Here is a 22734-nt window from a genome sequence, read left to right as displayed (position 1 = left end):
TTACAAGCTGTGTCAGGAGAATTAAAACTCCACACAGAGGGGTGGGTGCTGTTTCCGTCAATGTACATCAGAGAAATGGATTTTATGGTAAGTCAAAAATCCCATTTTCTCTTTTGTTCATTGAGGGACACAGCTCCTGTCATTCTTGAATTAGGATGACCCAAAGCAGTCAAACATGAGGGGAAGGAAACAGAAAAAAAAAAAATCCCAAGGCTAAAACATTAGCCAACCAGGCAACAGTGGCTCAACCAAAACAACTGGAGCCCACCTGAAAAAAACAATACACCCTCAAAGAGAATCAGGTCCTCTTAAACAGCAGCCTACAAAAATTGTGGCCGAAGGAAGCATCCACAGATGCCAACAACTTTATAAAACTTTGTAAATTTGTGCACCGACGACCAGGTGGCCGCCTTGCCAAACCTGCGTCACTGGACGCCTGATGACAGAAAGCCCAGGAGGCACTAAGCGCCCTAGTAGGGTGTGCCTTGACAGGGAAAGAAGGAACCTGACCCCTGATTGAATATGCCTGAACCACCGTCTGTCTGATCCATCTGGAAATGGTCGCAGATGAAGTGGACAACCCTTTTCGAGGTCCATCCGTGAGCACAAATAGAGAGTCTGACTTCCTGAAACACCTCTGAATAAAGGGACCACTCCCTGTGGTCCAACGCCGGCCGACTGAGGTAGTCCGCCTGCCAATTTTTCACCCCAGGAATGTGTACAGCGGAGAAGGCAGGAACGAACCGCTCTGCCCACCTTAGAATGCCGGTCCCCTCCAGAGCCGCTAGGGCACTTCTTGTGCCCTCTTGGTGATTGACATAAGCCACAGCTGTGGCAATGTCCAATTGAATGTGCACCGGGCATCCCTGAAGATGAGCCGTCCTATGGTCTAGACCAGTGGTCCTCAACCCTGGCCTACAGGGCCCACTAACAGGCCAGATTTGCAAGATAACTGAAATACATCCCAGGTGATATAATTTGCTGCTCAGTGATTGCAGTACTCTAGTCTGCATCTCCCCAAGGTAATACTTAAAATCTGGCCTGTTAGTGGGCCCTGAGGACCGGAGTTGAGGACCACTGGTCTAGACAGTCGGATTGCTCGGAGTTCCAGGACATTGATCGGCAGTCTGGATTCGTCCAGCGTCCTGATCCCCTGAGCAAAATGCTTGCTGAGGACGCCTCCCCAGCCAGACAGGCTGACATTTGTGGGGACCACTGTCCAATACAAGGGGAGGAAGGATTTTCCCAGCCGAAGCGCCGGAGAGCAAAGCCAGCATATTAGGGACTCCTTTGTTCCCTGACTCAGCTGGATATGATTGCCCAGAGACTGCGGAGTCTTGTCCCACTTGGTCAGAATCTCACTTTGCAGGGACCTCGTATGGAACTGTGCAAACTAAACCGCCTCAAAAAAAGGAGAGACCATCAGGCCCAGCACCCACATGCAAATCCAGAGGGATCACCATCTGTTGGACGGCAGGGGATGAATTGCAGCCTGCAATGTGTGGAGTTCATCCAGAGGAAGGAGCACTCTGGCTACAGCCGAGTCCAGAGTCAGGCCCAAATAGTCCAGCTTTGTGGCGGGAACCAGAGCAATTCAAAATCCAGCCACAATTGGTATTGGGATCTCCAGGTTCTCCACCAGAGCAGAAGGAGACTCCGCTTACAGAAGGAGATCATCCAAGTAGCTCAGTACTGCAATCCACCGTTGGCGTAGCAAGGCTAGCACCGGAGCCAACACTTTTGTGAAGACCTAAGGAGCAGAGGCTAGACCAAAAGGTAATGCCACAAACTGATAAAGCTCCTCTCCCACAGCAAAGAGAAAAGATGCGGGTGACTGGCACATATTGGAATGTGAAGATGGGCATCCTTGATGTCTATAGAGGCGAGGAAATCCCCCTGACACAGAGATGCCACCACCGTTCAAATGGACTCCATTCTGAACTTTTGTACCTGCACAAAGCAGTTTAGCGCCTTGAGGTCCAGGATTGGATGCACTTTGCCTTTCTTCCTGGGGAATGTGAACAGGTTTGAGTAAAAACCCTGAAAACTTTCTGAAGTCATGACCGGAACCAATCACCCCTTGAAGGAAAAGTTATTTTACCGCCCCAAAGAAGACCCCTTTAAAGCGGTAGTATCCCGCTTTTTGACACTTTTACCTACAGGTAAGCCTATAATAAGGCTTACCTGTAGGTACAAATAATATCTCCTAAATCGGCATGGTTTAGGAGATATTTACAGTGGATGCAGCCGCTCGCGCGAGCGGCGCATGCGCTCTGAAGGTCCGGGGGGGGGGGCCTTCAATTTATTTGCCGGGAGCTTGCCGGAAAATCACTCCCGCGCGCATGCGCGGGAGTGACCTCATTGTGGCTCCGGCAAATCATTGCGCCGGAGCCGTCTCTTCCGGCCAATCACCGCGCCGGAGCCGCTGAACCCGGAAGAGACGGCGAGGGATCATGGCAGCGCTCGCAGCGATGTCCGGGGGTCCGTTTCGGGGCTTCGTTCTAAGGTAAGTTACACATAATGGGCTAGTATGCGATGCATACTAGCTCATTATGCCTTTGTCTTGCAGGTTTTTTTATTTTTTTTTATTTTAGGGTTTACAACCGCTTTAACCGGTCCAGGGACAGGCGCAGGTTGGAAGGAGACCCCCCATCAGCCCTACTACACCATCCTGCAGCAGGAAGCCCTGGAGGAACCGAGGACCACCCCCTGACCGAGCGCCACGAACGGCGCACCTCGGGCCCCCAATGTGGTCTGCACACAAGGTCCAAGCCCCAGATAGGCCAAAAAGTCCCCCACGTGGGAAGGGGAGGGGGGGGGGGGTTGCACAACAGTACAGGGGGAGACCCAGGAGTGTGAGGGTCCGACCATCCCAAAGAGGAGCCCTCGTCCACCCCAAAATCTGCCAGGGAAGAGGGGGGGGACGTTTACTCACCGTACTGGGAACACAAGCGAGCGCCATCTCCTGACAGGACCCCTCTCCGATGAAGTGGGGGGGCTGACAGTCAAATAGGAATGCTGCGACATAGGCCTAGACCCTGTCGTGTGCGACCTTGCGAGACGTTTAACTCGCGGGGCCAGTCCCCATCCAGTGGGACTATGTCGCGGCCGACCCAGCATGCAGCTAAGGTCTGCACGAGCTCGCTGGCCAGCTGGGCTGACCACTGGATCTAGATTATCCAGCCCGTCACCCAGATCCAGGCATAGTTGCTTGAAGATCTCACTGGAAAAAAATCTGGGAGAAAAAGCTAGCTAATAAAAAAACATCTACATAAAAAAATACTGTTTTATGCCAGGACCAAAGATCCCAGCAAGGAACTAGGTCCTTACTCTTGACTAGGCAGATTAAAAACTGACATCCAATGCAGGAAGAGAGGGGGTGTATCCTCCGGGCCTGCCCATAGGCGTAGCCAGAACTTTTTTCTGCTAGTGTCCTACTCCTGTAGGGGGCATTATAACCTTACTGATATGAATCAGAGGACTGCGTCCGTCAATGAACGATAGAGAAACAATAGTTCTGCTCTTTACTTTTCTTCTCTATGTGCCCTGTTAACACCACACAACGTGCATGAAAACTGACTGAATTGCGCATAAAAACTGATGTGAAACATGTCTCTGCAAGGGAAATCTGTGCGGCTTTCCCATCAGTTTTCTTGCAGGTAGGTATGGTGTGCAGAACGAGCCCTTAATGTTAAATATTTTAATAAACATTAACATGTTCAGTACCAGATTTGTGTCCAAGATTGTGTTGATTTTTCAAAACTTTAAATGTACAGAATATCGGCACCCAATATATCGACTATCGGCCTGAAGGGTAACTGAAAAATCTGTATCGGCCCTGAAAAAAAATATATCGGTCGATCCTTAGTTTATTTGGCCCCCACATGCTTTTGTATTATGCATACAAAAAGGAAGATATACCTGCGCTTAGGAAAGTGTCTATAGTTTATGTAGGTGCCCAGTGCAAAGAAAGGGCTGCTGCTGATAGAAAAGGAAAGGTTCCCTCAGGGGGTATATATATATATATATATATATATACACACACACACACACACACACACACACACATATACACACACACACATATATATATCAGCGCTGCTCTTAAACCAAAAATAAAAAATGAATACTTAACTTGTGATATGTGTGTTTTAGAATATTTACTAACCGTGTTGCTACCTCTGGCAAATACTAAAGTGCATAAGTGGATAATAAATGCAAAGTGATCTGTTATATTACACCATGAATCCAAAGTGTTTATAGCAATACCTGTGATATACACTTAAATAAAATACAATGGCAAATCAATCTCATATCTAACAAGATAAATAAACAAAGTGACATGTGCTAGTGCAAAGCGTCCATAAATGATTCCTCCTTAAGTTGAATAGTCCTCCTGTTATAAAACTCCTATGCAGTCCATAAATAAGGTGAAAAGTGCTCAATGTGAAGGTAAAACACACTCGTGCTCTTCGCTGTGCCCAGTGTTGTAAACAGTGCTACCCTCTCTCCTCCCTACTTACAAGAAATAGGTAAGATAGGAGCCCAACCGGATTAAACTGGCAGTACGATAATGCACCTCCTCCAGGGAAATGAGTCACTCCACCGTATCTCTCCCTCAGATTCTCCTATGCTCCGGGATTACCTGCTCCTCATCTCCACAAACCTTCAACGCTACTTCATCCTCGACTGCCTTCATCTACTAACTGATCCACTGCCCAGGAGATCGCCAATCACTTCTTGAATCTCCCTTCTGGTGCCCTCATTCAGCCCTGCTCCCAGTCAATTGTGGCGGGCCACATTGAAGTGATTGGCGATCTCCTGGGCAGTGTATATTTAAGTGTATATCACAGGTATTGCTATAAGCACTTTAGATTCATGGTGTAATATAACAGATCACTTTGCATTTATCATCCACTTATGCACTTTAGTATTTGCCAGGGGTAGCAACACGGTTAGTAAATATTTTATAACATATCACAAGTTAAGTGTTAATTTTTTATTTTTGGTTTAAGAGCAGCGCTGATAGAGATTATATATATATAATGAGACGACAGATGGTGTCCTGGGGTATTTCTTCCCAGATCTGGACCAGGGCATCACGGAGCAGTACAGATAGACTTAAATTCCTCTTCATTCCTTCTAGACATTCATACTTCTGATACATCAGATACTGGACTGATACTCATACTTCATTTCTTATGACCCTCTGTCACTGCAATTACTTACCTTTTACAGGTAGTATGACTCTCAAACTTAATTGATGGGCACCATCAATATTTACATCCATTCATTCATACATATCCCCCTTTTTTTTTTTATTACTTTCTTCTTTACTTATTTAGGTTGATAATACCTGTTCACATAAACCAGCAGGGCTTCCTCTGGAGTGGTCCTTGTTGAGCAATATTGGATCATCGTGGCACCCCTGGGGCCTCTAATGCAGCTACTATCTTTCATTTTCGCCTAGATTTGCCCTTGATGGGTTACATTGGAACTGGGCATTCCTCCCTCATCGGTAATTCTTACCGTTTCTAACGACAGATCATCCCACTCTCCCATGAAGACTCCGAAGGTAGGTACTTATCACCAGTACACCTCTAATAAAAATGTGTCATATATCTTTCTATGTTCTATTAAGCTTTTCAATATTTGCAGGCACATTGAGGGTTTGGAACTTTGGTTGACCCCTGAAGAAGTGTATGTAACCCAAAACGCGTAGGGTCGTTTTCTGGTTCACTCCACCATGTGCACCTGAGTGTCTTCAATGTTGATTGGTATATGATCTGTCATTGCATGCAATTTTAACCAGCCTCTTCGTTCATTTACAAATGTAACATATAGTTTACAAATGTAACATAGTTTATTGTATGTCTTTTTGTCCTTTTGTGTAATAAAGTTTATTATATTTTACTTTGGTGTTAGTGTCTAGTGGCATTTATAGTCCCACTCCATTGGGGATTTTCTTGTTTCTAGTGGATTTAGGTCACGCGAGCGTGGGGACAATTCATTAGTATCAATTCCTTCATCCTCGCAGGAACTGGCTGCATGCTCTCATCACATGAGGCCGGGCATTGTTGTGCACCAGGAGGAACCCAGGACCCACTGCACTAGCATAAGGTCTGACAATGGGTCCAAGGACTTCATCCTAATACCTAATGATGGACAGGGTGCCATTGTCTAGCCTGTAGAGGTCTGGATATGCCTTCCCAGACCATCACTGACTAACCAACAAACCGGTCATGCTGAAAGATGTTACAGGCAGAACATTCTCTACAGCTTCTCCAGACCCTTTCACATGTTTGTCACGTGCTCAGGGTGAACCTGCTGTCATCTTTGAGAAGCAGAGGGCACTGGTGGCGGACCTGCAAATTCTGTTGTTCAATGGCAAATGCCAATCAAGCTCCACAGTGCCGGCCAGTGAGCACAGGGCCCACTAGAGGTCGTCAGGCACCCAGGCCACCCTTATGAAGTCTGTTTCTGATGGTTTGGTTAGAGACATTCACACCAGTGGCCTGCTGGAGGTCATTTTGTAGGGCTCTGCAGTGCTTATCATGTTCCTCCTTGCACAAAGGAGCAGATACCGGTCCTACTAATTGTTCAATGACCTTCTATGGCCCGGTCCAGCTCACCTAGAGTAACTGCCTGTCTCCTAGAATCTCTTCCATGCTCTTAAAGACTGTGTCGGGGAAACACAGCAAACCTGGAAATGGCACGTATTGATGTGCCATCCTGGAGGAGCTTGACTGCCTATGCAACCTCAGTCCAGGTATCACCTCATGCTACCAGCAGTGACAATGACCCTGGCCAAAAGCAAACCAGTCATAAAAGAGGAGTAGGGAAAAAAAAAAAAAAAAAAAAAAAGTCAGTGGCCTCCACATGTAAAACCACTGTTTTGGAAGTCATCTCATATATACAGTATATACATACACACACATATACAGTATATATATATATATATATATATATATATATATATATATATATATATATATATACACACACACACACACACACACATACACAGTATATATATATATATATATATATATATATATATAAAACACACACAATATAAAAAAATGTATTTCTGGAATGGTCAAAAAAGTAAAGTGCAAAAGGGCAAAGAATAAAAGAATAAAAAGTATGGTCAAACAGGGTTATATATATATATATATATATATATATATATATATATATATATATATATATATATATATATATATATATATATATATATAGCCTAGAAATAGCAGAAAAACCAAAACGCAAAAAAACAGTTATATGAATAAAATTAATAAAAAAAAAAAAAAGACATTCAATTACTTTTGGACTTACCATTTGGATTAGTTCTCTAGCAAGCTGGGATACAGATATTTCAAAACTTGAACCAATGTTGTAAATTTCTCCAGCCTTCCCAGCCTTTAGGATTGTCAGCAATGCATCTACAACATCAGAGGCATACAGAAAACTCCTGGTCTGTCTCCCACTTCCATGGATGCAGCTTCAAAAAAAAGAAAAATATTTGGATAGTTTCTAGAAACTTTCAAATGGTTAAAATACATCTAATAAAGAGCAGCAGAGAACCCTCCTATTCTTTGTAGCCAAGAAAGCTACAATCTTAGCCTCGGTTTTACCTGCAGATGTCATGATCCTGCACGTGACTAGCTATGACACCAGCCACTTTTAAAAGTTTGGGTGAGGGCTGACATAAGCACTCTAGCAACCGTGACAGTTATCATTCAAGGCATGCATTGAAAGTAACTATTTTGGGAAAACGATGAATCATTGGGTTTAGTTCCACATTAAGGTCCCTACAGATTAGAAGAAGAGAGGGGAACCCTCCAATTGGGACATCTATTCCTATGACAACTCCCCAATAGGGAAAATCTGTTTACTTTAGAAGAAGGGTTCTTAACCTGGGATTCATGGACCCCTAAGTGGTTCATAGATGTGTTTTAGGGGGTCCGTGTGAGAACGATAAAAAACAATACAAGAGGCAGTCAAGTCAAACAAGGACTTTTGAATTTATATTATAAAAACATATTTCAAGGAGTGGAAACTGCTTTTATTTTTCAAACAAACATACTCCCCTGCTTTTTTATACACTTATCCCAGCTTTTAACTAATGCCTGGAAAGCTTCAGCATAAAAATATTTGTCAATACGCCTGAACCATCTTAGGACAGCCTGCTTCTCTTCATCATCATTGCTGAAATGTTTACTTCTGAGGAATTCTTTTAGGGGTCCAAACAGGTGGAAATCACTGGGAGCGGGGTCCAGGCCGTAGGGGGGATGTGGCAAGATTTCCCAGCCAAGTTACTGTAATGTGCACATAGTGCAGTGAGTAGTATGAGCTTGTGCATGGTCCTGGAGAAATTAGCCTGTAAAAATGCTCCTTCAACTCAGTGCAGACTTCAACTCTTCTGTGCTGGTCAAAAGCAGATAGCTGTCTTGGTTCCCATCGTGCGCTAACCTTTCAAAAATGCAAATGTTTGTGAATGATTGTGTTCACCCTTCCCACAGAAAGATTTTCCTCTGGAGCAATCTCACAACAGTTTATACAGCGATTATCCAGGATCAGGTATTCAACACGCTAAATGTTCACAGGAATGACTGCTGTGGGCTGTGACCCATAATAGTCACTGACAGACGTATGGCCATCTTTGAAACGTTTATACCATTCAAATGCCTTACTGCGGCTGAGCGTCGCATCGTTGTACTGTGCTTAAAGTCTTCTGTAGATATCCGCGGGTTTTACGTCTACGTTCGCAAGAAACTTCATCACCACACGCTGTTCCATCCACGCACTAACACTTTTGTCTGCCATCTTGATTACGGGCTCTGGACTGCCCTGGGACACGTGTGGCGGCTATCAGCAATAGGACATACTTGCCACTTACTACTGCGTGTAGTCTTGTGTGAATTCAATTGTGTTTAAAATTTGCACAAGATTATTGTATTATATTCTAGTAATGAGTGGCTATAACTTTTCACATGAAAAAGGAGTGAGTTTTTTTGTTAAGAGTGTTTAATTTATGTATGTTATTCATGTATGAGGCAATCAAATTTAATAAAATAAAGTATATATATTCATTGCTTGCAAAATTATGTTTATGTAAATATTTCTAGGGAGGTGGTCCATAGCTTTAATAAGATTCTCAAATGCACCTAGATTTCCCCTCATCTCCTGTTGATTCTCCAGAATAAGATCTAAGGGAAATCTCACAGCGTGTATTATAAGCTGCAGCATGTAAGATCGAGCCTGCCTCATTTTCTGGCTGAAGGACATTGATCATCATCTCATTCTTTCCTCCCCAGCCTGTCCCTTGCATGCTTTGGTTTTTAGTTCTTTTAGATTATAAGCTCTAATGAGCAGGTCCCTCAGATTCCTCTTGTATTGTAACTGTACTGTCTCCCTTCATTTTTTAAAGCGGTGCACAAACTGTTGGTGCCATATAAATCTTGTATATTAATATTATTATCAATGGAGGCTTAGCATTATATGTGGGTTTTACCTAGGGTGGTCTACATTCTAATCCAAACTGTCATGGGATGCCCACCCTTTCAGACTGACTTCCAGCCATCAAGGCATTTGCATAACTTCTCACAGGAGCCAGTCCATTGCCTACATTGGGGCAGAGGACTTTAACCACTTCCCGCCCATCATATAGCAAAATGACGGCCGCAAAGTGGTTGCTCTATCTTGACTGGGCGTCATATGACGTCCAGCAGGATAGACCGCTCTGCGGTATCAATAACTATGGCAAAGTTCAAAAAAACATAAGTGCTAGTGCTCTATACGAATGTACACAGCTGATGGCAGATACTCCTCAACAGGTGAAACAACACAATATATGCAATAAAAGAGAGTTATACCAAATCTAAAATTAGTAATAATATAAGTGAACATGCAAAAAATGTATGGTGAAAAATAATATGGTGAAGTTAAAAAAAAAATTTCAAAAACCAAAAGTTGCAACTTTGCAGGTGTGACAGCAAGAAGCCCAGACTTGTGCAATCCACTGTCACCCACCCCCCGCCCCTCATCCGGACTGGACGGAGCTGCCGCACTGCTGACAGCGTCTACCGCCCTGCCCACTCGGCCTCTGACTGTCAAGGGTCTACAAAGACCGTGATAAAGATTAATGCCATTGAGCTGAGGGCCATATACATGCCTTTTGACCGCTGAGGTCTGCTAAGTGGCCATTTATTTCCGGAGAAGGATGGTGATGCATGCAGCACTTTGAAGGCTTTGAAATAGTATCCTTTCAGCTCTCCACACCATTTGGGATAGTTTTGATTAAACAACCCGCAAAAAGTACGTTTTGGGACTTTTTGTTCTGGAAATTTTTTCATTCAACCATACATTTTTTGCATGTTCACTTATATTATTAGAAATGTTATATTTGGTATAACTAATTTATATTGCATATATTGTTGTGTTGTTTCACATGTTGAGAAGTACCAGCCATCAGCTGTGGACATTCAATTAGAGCACTAGCACTTTACAACTTTGCCATAGCTCTAATAGTTATTTTAGAGAAAGCACACTTTTTTCTCATTTCACTCATTTTTATCTCCTGGAATTCAGGGAGTCCCAGGTGCAGCAATCTATATTATTGGTTAGCGCATCAGTTTACTTTTTTTACATTGCATTTCACATAGAAACAGAGACCTACTGGACCTACTGATCGCATCACTGGATAACATATGTAGTGGAAATGGAAAGGTTTTTTTTTTTTTTGTAAATTTCATTAGGTTGCCGAGGAGAGGGTAGAAACTGGGGAAGAAAACATTTAAAGAAGAAGATTACACTTAAAGAGCTCAAGATTATAGTTTCAGTATTGGAATGTGAGCTCAGTTGAGGACAGAAAAAAAATATATATATCAGGTGGAATAATATCCATATCAAGTCCAAAAAGTTTTTATGTTGACACTCATTAAAAGTCACAAATTTGTTAATGGGCTCGTACCATTTTCTGTTACGTTGCAGCAGAGAAATAAACTTGGGTATAACCTAAGAACACAGAAAACAAATGCTACATCAGTACACGTTGAAGGGAAAAATGCTATCCAATTTTATAACTTTATAAACTTACAAAATCAGAACAGCAAATGTATACAGTAGTCTATGAAGTAACAGACAGAATTTGTGACTGCCACCTGAAAGTCATATTTTCAAAGAGGTGGTACTGATCATTCTTTTTCCACTTGACAAATAACAACAAACCTTTTGCCACACGCTGAATTATAACTTCTGCCAAGAAGGCAAGAGTTTAGTCTAGGTTATAACAGTGAGGAAAGAGACTAGGGAGACTGGCCTGTATACGCTTGGATAAGTCAAAACAAAAAAAGGGGCATTTTTTACCTAAATAAAGTCGGATTAGACTCAATTTGCTGATAAGCAGCCTTTGAATGGGAAGGATTAGACAATGTCTGCATGGCCATTGCTTTTTTAGGTATCAATAAGACAAGATCAATTGTCTTGTTGTATGATGGCTGATTGTGTGCTTGTGTATGCACTTATGGCGTGATTAGACTCAATGTTGAACCTGAGATTCAAACTTGTGCTTAGAAGATTTGTCCATTAATGTGTACAAGTCTTAAAGGGGAACTAAAGTTACAAAGTAAAACAATGGGGGAGATTTACTAAAATTGGAGAGTGTAAAATCTGCTGCAGCTCTGCATATAAACCAGCTTTTAAGTGATCGTAAAGTCTCGCGCTTTTTTTTCTATAAATAACAAACATGTTATACTTGCCTCCGCTGTGCAGTTGGTTTCGCACAGAGTGGCCCGGATCCTCCTCTTCTGGAGTCCCTCTTCGGCTCTCCTGCCCCTTCCTTCCCGTCGAGTGCCTCCGCAGCAAGCAGCTTGCTATGGGGGCACCCGAGCTGAGTCATTTATTCAGACATGTAGCCGTGACCCTACCCCGCCCCCTCTATCTCCTGATTGGCTGAATGACAGTGACAGCAGCAGGAGCCAAACTTGCTGCTGCCTCAGCCAATGAGTAGGGGAGTCCCGGGCAGTTGAGAAACTCCTGTAACATCGCTGGATAAAGATGGGCTCAGGTAAGTATTAGGGGGCTGCTGCACACAGAAGGTTTTTTTTTAGCTCAATGCACAGAATGCATTAAGTTAAAAAAAAAAAAAACCTTCTGCCTTTACAATTCTTTTCAGGTTTTATTGCCAAAACGTAATTGAACAAGCTGAAGTTAGAAGCTGGTTGGCTACTATGCCCAGCTACACCAGATTCCGAGTGCTCCAGTTTTAGTAAATTTGCCCCCTCCCCTGCAATTGTGAGCAGGAAGGCTCATAGCATATCCCTTTTGCAAAAAAGCATATCTGCCTTTTAAAAGCCTTGGTGCCGGGATGAACAAGCGCCCATGGCACGAGCAGGTGTTACGTCATACTGTGGCGGCCGAAGACCCCACTCCTGAAAGATGCCGTTCAAAGATGTTGATGCCAGTGAGGTAGCTTGCAGATGTTGCAATGTTGATGTGGAAAGTGAGTATTTGGGGTCTTCATTTCCACTTTACGATTAGGCTTCTTATTGTTGGCAAGGGAGCTCAGATGTTGCAGTGCTGGAGTGGAAGGTGAGTATTTACAATTAGGCTTCTCACTGACCACAGCAAGTCGGGTGAGGCAGCACAATCTCTTAAAGTTTGGCTGCTTTATACCTTCTGGTAAGTAACGACTTAAGAAATTAATATTTGCATTGGAGTCATCAAATATTTACGTTTGGGTAACATTAGGAAATAAAGAATATTTGCTAAAAGCATTCGTGAATCAATTACTGAATTTGATGAACGACAAAGAGAAGAAAATGTCACTTTTACAGGAGAAATAAATCTACCTAATGAGAAATGTGTCTTTAGAATTCAGAGAATCAAATGGAAGGGTAAACAAAAGTACCATAACCTGTCAATTAGGCATGTATTAGCGTAGTGCACACTTGGGCATGACAGAGTTGTAATTTCACAGGGTTATTTCAGGACCCATGGAGATAAAGAAGCAACAGTGACTGTAGAAACGGCAAAGCACAATTAACATCACATAATGGCACTGCTTCATACTGTTTGACTTAAATTAAGACGTGGTGAGCAGGCAATAAAACTAGAATTACAGAAGAGGAAAACAGATGTTAATCATGTTGAATTTGAATTTTAATGCTTCCACAGTTACCTAAAATTACAATATAGAAACACACCTTACCACCCCATACCTTTGCAAGGGAGTAGAAGACATTGAAATCTAGACTAATTTGCAAACATATTAAATGAATATTTTATAGCAACGTATAGAAAAGACTATGTCAGAAATTATAACACAGATGTGCAAGAAGCGAGCCAGCCAAAGCAATAAACTATCTTGCCAGCTAGAATATATGAAGCTCATAACTCGCAGCAATAATGAGACAGGTTAGAACTTTTCATATGTAAGAACTGGAAATATTGTGCTTCCACAATTTCAAAATTGGCAACTACAAGTATATGCCTAGGGCAAGGATATCTGTCCTATATTCCCATGCTCTTTCCTCCTGAAAAAAATAATGTTTTATTTACTTTGTAAAATCGGTTGACAACCTTTCACACTTGCAGTATTTACCACTTGCAGCTTGAGTGTATAAATGAGCATAACAGTTCACAAATTGCCTTTAATGAGTCACTGCTACCCAGAGCTGGCCCTGTCTTCTTCTCAATGGAAATGGGGTAATAACACAAACACACAATGAGGATGTAGGAGCGATGTGTAGTGGCAGAAACATTTTACTCCAGTGCAGTAGCCTAAGGTTAAATCATTTTAAAACCATGTCCTTGTTACAGTTAGGGCACTGGGCCAAGTAAGTCTATTATACTACATTCATGAAAAAAAAAAAAAATATATAGTATTTTGTGAGCTGGTGCTATTTGTATATGCACCAATAAATGTCACCCCGTTTTTTATTTTTAGAGAAGGCTAGGAAATGATTTGAAATATCGGACATAAGATGTATTTAGGTGTAGACTTAAGGAACACTTACTTTTTCTGGATACTGGTGTGGTCCATAGACATTGCTACTTCTGGTAATAATAACTGGAAACTTTGGAAAAAGAAATGGATTTAAATGACTGGTGACGTTTGAGACAATTACTCAACACTCTATAGCCAAGGGTTTATTACATAAAAAAAAAAAAAATTACCAACACCTGAATTAATCGATATCAAGAGATACTGCCAACATCTTCCTTGCAACTTCATTCTACAATGATGCTAGAGCCCTTATCCTGAATGTCTTTGAAGACCAAATGTTTCAGACCTGGGTACTGTAAACATTAGTGCCAAGCATACGGTATTAGTCTCTAGGTATGTTTTAAATCTTAAAGTTTAAATATGCTTATATTTTGCCTTCCCTGTTTTTTTTTTCACTTCCCCTTATCAACATGCTAATGAAAGTTTTAAATAAAAAAATTCTGTTTTTATTACATACTTTAGACTCATCATCACCTAATTTCGGCCCTTCTCTATGCAAGGGGAAAAGGAGATCATGGCTTGTGGGAGGAGCAGGCAGGGGGCTGTACATACCATAGCTTCCTGAAAACCCCACAGCATCCTGCCTCAGTTCTCCTCTCAAAAACTCTCAGCCCTAATGCAAACACCGGGCTTCCGTTAGGGAGGAGTTGTGTAAATATCAAAAAGCCTCAATGAGTGGGTGTCAGTCTAAAAGTAGCTTTTCTGAGGCAGATTGCATTTGCATGCAGACAACCCAGGTAACACCTATATGATACGGAGCCTTTCTGATTGAAGGCATGAAATCTAAATGAATGAAAGTGGTGGGTTTGGAAAAAAACTCAAGCCTGGCCTACCTAAATATTGACTTCAGGGAAAGGAACTTTAGACAAAGAGAATATGTTCAAAGGAAAGACCAGCGAGTCACCAGCAGGAAGCTAAACCTCAACACCCCTAACCCTTGGTACAGGGCAAAGGGAGGTTGATGACAAGGAATGATTTTACAATCTAATCTTGTAAAGTAAAAGAGCCCTCACAGCATAGAAAAAAAATGAAGAATACCATCTCTGAATCCTTCTCAAGGAGAAAGTGGGATGATCAACAATACCTGTATAAAAGGGTAGGCAGGGATGAGGATATACCATACAGTGCATCTGGAAAGCATTCACAGCGCTTCACTTTTTCCACATTTTATGTTACAGCCTTATTCCAAAATGGATTAAACTCATTTTTTTCCTCAAAATTCAACAGAAAATACCCTATAATGACAATGTGAAAGAAATTTGTTTGAAAATCTTTGCAAATGTATTCAAAATGTTAAAAAGAAAATCACATGTACATAAGTGTTCACAGCCTTTGCTGAATACTTTGTTGAAGCACTTTTGGCACCAATTACAGCCTCAAGTCTTTTTGAGTATGATGCTACAAGCATGGCACAACTAAATTTGGACAGTTTCTCCCATTCTTTGCAGGACCTCTCAAGCTCCTTCTGGTTGGATGGGGAGCCATTTTTATCTCTCCAGACAAGTTCAATAAGGTTCAAGTCTGGGCACTGGCTCGGCCACTCAAAGTAATTCATAGGAGTTGCCCCGTAGCCACCCATTTGTTATCCTGGCTGTGTGCATAGGGTCGTTGTCCTGTTGGAAGATGAAAATTTGCCCTAGTCTGAGGTCCAAAAGCACTCTGGAGCAGGTTTTCATCAAGGATGTCTCTGTATATTACTGCATTCATCTTTCCCTCAATCCTGACAAGTCTCCCAGCTCCTGCCGCTTAAAAACATCCCCACAGCATGATGCTGTTACCACCATGCTTTACTGTAGGGATGGTATTGGCCAGGTGATGAGCAGTGCCTGGTTTCCTCCAGACATGATGCTTGCCATTCAGGCCAAAGAGTTCAATCTTTGTTTCATCAGACCAGAGAATTTTGTTTATCATGGTCTGTGAGGTTCCTTAGGTGCATTTTGGCAAACTCCAGGAAGGCTGTCATGTGTTTTTTTACTGAGGAGTGGTTTTCGTCTGGCCACTCTACCATACAGGCCTGAATGGAGGAATGCTGCCAAGATGGTTGTTCTTCTGGAAGGTTCTCCTCTCTCCACAGAGAAATGCTGTAGCTCTGTCAAAGTGACCATCGGGTTCTTGGTCACCTCCCTGACTAATGCCCTTCTCCCCTAATGGCTCAGTTTGGCCGGATGGCTTGCTTTAGGAAGAGTCCTGGTGGTTCCAAACTTCTTACATTAACGTATGATGGAGGCACATTAGGACCTCCAATGCTGCAGAAATGTTTCTGTACCCTCCCCAGATCTGTGCCTTTATACAATCTTATCTTGGAGGTCTGGCAGACAATTTCTTGGACTTCATGGCTTGGTTTGTGCTCTAAAATGCACAGTTAACTGTGGGATCTTATATAGACAGAAGTTTGCCTTTCCAAATCATGTCCAATAAACTGAATTTACCTGAGCTCAATTTTGAGTTTCATGAGGGGGTTCGTTTTTGATCCTGTAGCAGAGTAGTAGTTTTTTGCCTCTGTCCCTGTACGTCTAAAGGGGGAATTGCTTGGTGCCTCAGGCCAGGAAATGGGGGTGGGACTTTTACGGACAAGTGAGTTTACACACAATTTATAAAAATAGTCAAAATTTATTTATATACAATGTTTGGATACAATTATTTATACATATATCCAGTGCATAGGTGTTTGGGTTATAGACCCAAAATGTGTTTAGAAGAAAGTAAAGTTTTGGAGAGTATCCGTGACATAGGTGAAAAAGGTGACTTTTGTTTTTGAAAGTTGTTCTCTGTTTTTTCCAGGCTTGTTGCTTGGAAAAAATATGTTCACAGAGATCCAACTGTAGGTCCAAAGCGTATTTATCCAACGCGTTTCGGCTACTGAGTAGCCTTTTTCAAGGATTTTTGTGGTTATCACCAATTCTGTGGAGATAGTGATAAGTATTATTTTTGTCTTTATATATATATATATATATATATATATATATATATATATACACACTTTTTTTATTATTTAGTATTTTTCGGTATATACCTACTTTCTCTGTCTATTCCTGTGAGCCTCCTTGTGTCTGGATGGATTCGCAACAAGAACCACTATGGTGCAGCCTGAGGAATATATATGTATACATTATGTATTATGTATTAGGTAAGTTTCTAGGTTTGTATAGGTTTTGAGATAAGTATCTGACAACTTACTGTATGGTTGTCTTCCAATTTCTTATGTTCTTAAAGTTTATAGGGTGCAGAGAGTAGTATCCTATTCTTTTGCTGAATAGATCTGAGGATACATGTATATAATATTTGTGGTTGTGCTGGGTATAGGAGTAGGTTTTTTGTGGTTTCTGAGGTGAGGTACTTACAGTAGATGTAACCTGTTCACCTTAATATTGATTTTTTGGAGGTTTTTTCTTTTTTCTCTTTAGGGTAAGGTACTGAAAAATATTCCCAGATCCTTTGTTAATATATATATATATCATATATCAATCATTAATAGTCACAGGTATTCAGTCTTAATAGACTTTCTGTTGTGAAATAAGATACATATAGTCCAGTGAGCTAGTAAATGCTTAGTTTATTCTTGAGTGACTTGTGGTATTTACAGTGGATGGTACACCATCCTTTGAAAAAAACTTACTGTTTGGGTGGTTTGTTCCTCGTGCTGCCGTTCTGTCTCTCCAGTCCCTTTAGTGTGAAGGAGTAGTGGAGAGACGCTGGTTCCCCGGCCTTATAAAGCCTGTCGCGCAGGCACCGTAGGTCCCGCACGTACTAGGCTTGTTATGCAATAGGCGCGATCCCAGGTTACTGCGCATGCGCCCGAAGGTGCGCGGGCATCCGGTGGTCCGTCTTCGCGTATTGGCTGCCGACACGGAGGGGAGGAACCAAGATCTCCGGGAGGGGGATCTTGTTGAGGGAGATGGTTTGTCCCAAGGTTCCATCTTAACCCCTGGCTGTCCAGGGGCTTACCGTGCCGGGTGCGATTTGAAAAGGCAGGCGAGAGGCTCAAGTGGTGACAGAGTACAATTATATAGTCGAAAAGGAATCATCAATAATCATGTTTATACAATAAATAATAAATAGTATAATAAAACGATCTTCAGTTTTCAGTTTTAACAGCAGTTTCAAAAGTATTGATTCTCTGGTTTATATGGGGGGCGATCAGACTTGGGGTGTATTCTGGGAAGAGAATGGGGAAAGGGGGGGGGGGGTTTTGTTGTATTTTTTGCTCCTTTCGGGAGAGTAAGAGTTCAATATTCCTATCTATATTTCCTATAGATAAGAGATTTAGGTTATGGGGTTTGGTGAATAGATAAAAGGTTTTTGCCAATATGGTATCCTGTAAGGCGGGTGTCACATTGTTTTCTTATTTAGAGGAACTATATACAAGGATTTTTGTGAATGGATAAAAATGGTTTCCGTTTTTGAGTTTCATAGCAAGGGCTGTGAATACTTACGTACATGTGATTTATTTTTAGATTTTTTATTTTTAATAAATTTGCAAAGATTTCAAAACAAACTTCTTTCACGTTGTCATTATGGGGTATTGTTTGTAGAAATTTAAAAGGAAAATATTGAATTTAATCCATTTTGGAATAAGGCTGTAACAGAACAAAAACGTGGAAAAAGTGAAGCGCTGTGAATACTTTCCGGATGCATTGTAATCCGGACTGATGTGCAAGAACACCAGAGCTAAAGGAAGAGAAGGGCTCCTTCCAACCAACAGTTAGAGGTGTTTCTAGGGTGTGACAGGCACACTGCCACCTGCCTAGACACTTACCAACTATAGGATTCAAGATTCTTGCAACCTACTCCTAAAAAAAAGAGCAGCATTCTCCACCACAGAGCATCGGGAAGAAATCCTAGTGCTTGTTCTAGGGACATTCTTCTGATAGAGGACAGTAGAAAGGACGGGCTCTAGGGAGACTTCCCTAGAAGACTGCATTTTGGCCACAGAAAAAAGGATCTTTTCCTTCTCTCCAGTGATTAGGTTCCATAAAGGCCCCCATATATACAATATTCCTCTTAGGGGAAGATCTGCAGCAGAGTCTCAGCTTGTCCTAGCTCGGGAAATATCCCATCCACCAACAGGGACTAGTGAAAAGTCTCTTGGGACAGTCTAGGGAGACCATCTTGGTGTATTGCCCAAGTTCCAGGCTCCCTAACACAAAGACAGAAGCTGAAAAGGAGATCACATGGAAGTGGAGACCATGATAAAAAAGGAGCCCTCCAACAACCCCAGAAACCTGAAAAGGGAGGTGGCAAGCTGCAACATGTACAAAAAAAAACAAAACAAAAAGGGGGGGGGGTCAAAGGTCCACAGGGCAATCGGCCCAAAGCTACCAAAGCTTGGTTACCCAGCAATACATATCTAGACAAGGTTTACAAATGATAGGACCTTGCATATGGCTTAAACTGGTAGAATCCTGGAAACAGACTCTCTTCAGGGAGGCCATCTTGGCATTCCGCAATGAGGATTTTGGGGAAAAATGATGGGACCAATTCGGTTAGCAGGGTCAGGAACTGTTGGAAGTCACTGAAGAGTCAGATCATTACCACAGAATAGATCAGTAAGATTTCCTTTGCTCTTGTAGGACCAAGATGTCCCTTAGAGGGATATGACAGGATGAGGGGAATCAAGCAACCTCTTGAGTGGTAAAAAGATTCTGTTGCAGGAAGGAGCTCGAGCTTGAGTGGGATACAAGTCCCAAAGATCAGTTGCTACCAAAGTAGGAATCAGGTCCTAGGGTGTGGGGAACAAACAAATCTGGGAAGATGCACAGTGGGGTGCAGTACAAAAAGTGAAGAGGAGAAGCTGGAGGAGGTGCCTGACTCAGGGTTCTAAATCTGAAGGCTACAGAGGGAGACCCAAACATCCAAAAACCTGGTAGGTAAACAGTCAGATAACAAAGCCCCTCGATGCATAAGTGGGGGTGCACCTTCATGCAGAGGGCTGAAAAGAGGGGAAAGAGGACCTAAGGCTTTGAGTCCTGTAGTTTGAATGGGAGGTAGGTTCTATTTTCCTATGAGGTAATGCAGCTGTAGCAGCTAAAAGAAAGTGGTGGCTTTCCTCTAGTAGAGGCAAGATCACAGTGACATTGCTGATGATAGCGTCAAGAACAGGTCTGAAGAGATATTGTCTCTTGAAGGGCAATCAAGTCAGATGTTCTTTGGATGCATCATCGGCGTCCCAGGCATTAGGAAGCCAAAATTATCTACGCATATGAATGGACATTAGTCACATGGGAGACACCAGCTTAACTGAATTTAGGAGGCCATCACAGGTGAAGCACAGGGCTCCAGGCATTTGCTTCAAACGTTTCATGACACAAGTGCCTGCCCTTGTGATGGAAGGGATTTAACCCACTGTGACATGGCTTGAAAAGTCAAAGTTGCTGCCAACACAGGATGGAGGATTACTCCTATAGAGGCAAACTGAGATCTAAATAGGAAATGTAACTGCTTGTCAGTAAAATCTCTAAAGCCAAAAAGACCATCAATCCACTTGATTCTATGCTTGTTAGAGTGGATGACTGGAATGTCTACAGTAGGCAGAGACCACTTCGCAAAAAAAAAAAAAAAAAATTTTCAAAGGGAAAAAGCTTCATCTCATTCTGAAAAGGGGCCCAGAGTCCTACAGGTTGTTTCCAGTTCTGACCTAAATACTGTGTGTAGCTTGAAGGTCTCTGAAGCTATAGAAGCTCTAAAAGGCTCTATGCCCAAAACAGCAGGCTAATCCTCTAAATGTGGGGGAGTACATACCGCATTGGGGTAATATGTACAGACTTTGAATCAGACATAATAACAGGGGCCTTAGGCAGACTTTGAGAAAAAGGCTCAGAAGGATCAATGCTAGACTCTGACCATAGTTGCACTGGAGTGTGTTTAGAGCCTCTGCAAATAGATTGCTCAAGTAATTGGGCACAAACTGACAAAGTCCAAAGTAAACACAGAGGTCCTTGTGGACACAGGGAGGCTTCAGCCTCACCCAATGGAGCTGAAGACTGAGGAGGATGACCCTATAACAGGGGTCCCAGGTTACAGATTACAGCCCTCTGTTTTTTCTGGGGATAGTGGGTAAATGCCCCCAGAACTACTAGGGGAGTATGGGCTGAGGTCACACAATGCAACGAGACTGAGAAGACATGTTGCACTCTATAGAGGAAAACAACTAGACCCAAAGTGAGGCAAACTGAGGCATACTCATGAACCTAAGCAGATGGTGCTAATGAGGGCTGTAGGTAGCCAGAGGTGATCAGTCACAATAGGTAGACAGTGGGATGAGAACAGATAATCCACATGATGCTTTAGAAGCAAAAGTAGCTGAACGGTGGGAAAACAAGTGTAAAGCGTGTGTGCATGACTCCAACTAACTGATGATGTAAGCACTCAAGTCCCTCAGCCTTACCCCAGTAAAATCAGTGATAGCATGTGCCAACTGTGAGGTAGCTTCCAATGCTTCAGCCACACCAGCCTTACTTACGAGGTGACTAAGTCACTATAGACAAGCAGTGAGACGAGACCATAGACTAGTAAATCCCGTTGGTGCTTCAAGAAGCAGGAGCAAGGTGATGCTTCTACTTAGCTGAATGGCAGAAAAACGAGTGTGAAATGCATGCAACCCTCCACCTAACTGATGACACAAGCCCTTGAGTCCCTCAGCTTTACCATTTACCACAGAGAAACCAGTGGTGGCAAGGTTTTTTTTTTTTTTTTTTTTTTTTTTTTAAGTGTGCAACTGTATGGTAGCTCCAAATGCTTTAGCCAGAATGGCCTTACAAAGCAAGTCTTCAGAGATCTAGGAGCCTACAGTGGGCACAAACTTGAATAACTTTCCTTCATATCCACGTGGCTCAGCATGTAATGCCTCCATAAAGCCAGATTACCAGCACAAGAGGAAATGTGAAGCCATGGTAGGTTGTGCATTTTATGGGCTTTTAAAACGTAAACTAGCCTGTGACTTGTACCCAACCGGTGTTTGGGTGAATAGTTAAATTTCTTACAGCTGGTAATGTTACAGAAGCAGAATATAGAATGCATATGCCATTTGCAGCAAAGTGCAATCAACATTATTTTTTAAGAAAGTAAAGAAACACTTTTGTTGTGAAGCAGACATTGATTAAACCCAACAATTCTCATGAGTAGTAAAAAATACCACCACAGATGCTATTCAAACACTAAACGGCATCCGTGTATTTATGGTTTAACTCTGGGCAGATTACAGACTGCAGCTTCATGGGGTAAACAATTATACCATGAAAGAAATGAATGACAGCTGGTGTCTTGCAGAGCAGGTGGGACATTCTGGGCTCCATCCTAAATACATCCAGCAATATAAATAATCATTTCACACTTCACAACATATGGCTGTGTGATGCTTCATTTACAGACATACCCCACTGAATAGAGCTAAGACTCCCTGTGCTAATATAAACTTGGCTCTCATATCGCCTCCTTACCTTGTATCTTTCCCAGAAAGACAGCACAAAGCTTTCTGCAGCTGCTTTGGACGATGCATATGGATTTGTTGGCCGTTTTGGTGACGTCTCATCAAATTCCTAATGAAATATGAATTTTTAAATATGCCAGTGATGTGGAATAATGTTCAGAACGCTGGTCAAAAACCATTCTATAATGAAGTGATTCATTTGCATAATTTTGCACTGGGAATAAAGCAATTCAAATGTTCAAAAACTCTGCGTACTCCAATGTGACCTCTAGCCATTTAAAATGTGTACATAAAAGGA

At 42.2% G+C, this 22734-nt stretch overlaps 1 protein-coding gene across 1 annotated transcript in view; it reads right to left on the bottom strand.

Annotated features, from left to right (window-relative positions):
* The window catches only part of TGDS (TDP-glucose 4,6-dehydratase), a 63786-nt gene that overhangs the window by 5023 nt on the left and 36029 nt on the right, over positions 1-22734 (bottom strand). Inside the window, exons 6-9 of the mRNA XM_082247851.1 lie at positions 22447-22545; positions 14022-14081; positions 10976-11019; positions 7339-7504 (exon numbers count right to left, since the gene is read on the bottom strand). Of these exons, the coding sequence (XP_082103977.1) occupies positions 7339-7504; positions 10976-11019; positions 14022-14081; positions 22447-22545 (369 nt within the window). The remainder of the gene's footprint in view (positions 1-7338; positions 7505-10975; positions 11020-14021; positions 14082-22446; positions 22546-22734) is intronic.

This window comes from Pelophylax lessonae (assembly GCF_965119305.1).
Source record: "Pelophylax lessonae genome assembly, chromosome: 2".
NCBI lineage: Eukaryota > Metazoa > Chordata > Amphibia > Anura > Ranidae > Pelophylax > Pelophylax lessonae.
The sequence above is the reverse complement of the archived record's forward strand: the minus strand, read 5'-3'. Positions and strand labels throughout refer to the sequence as shown.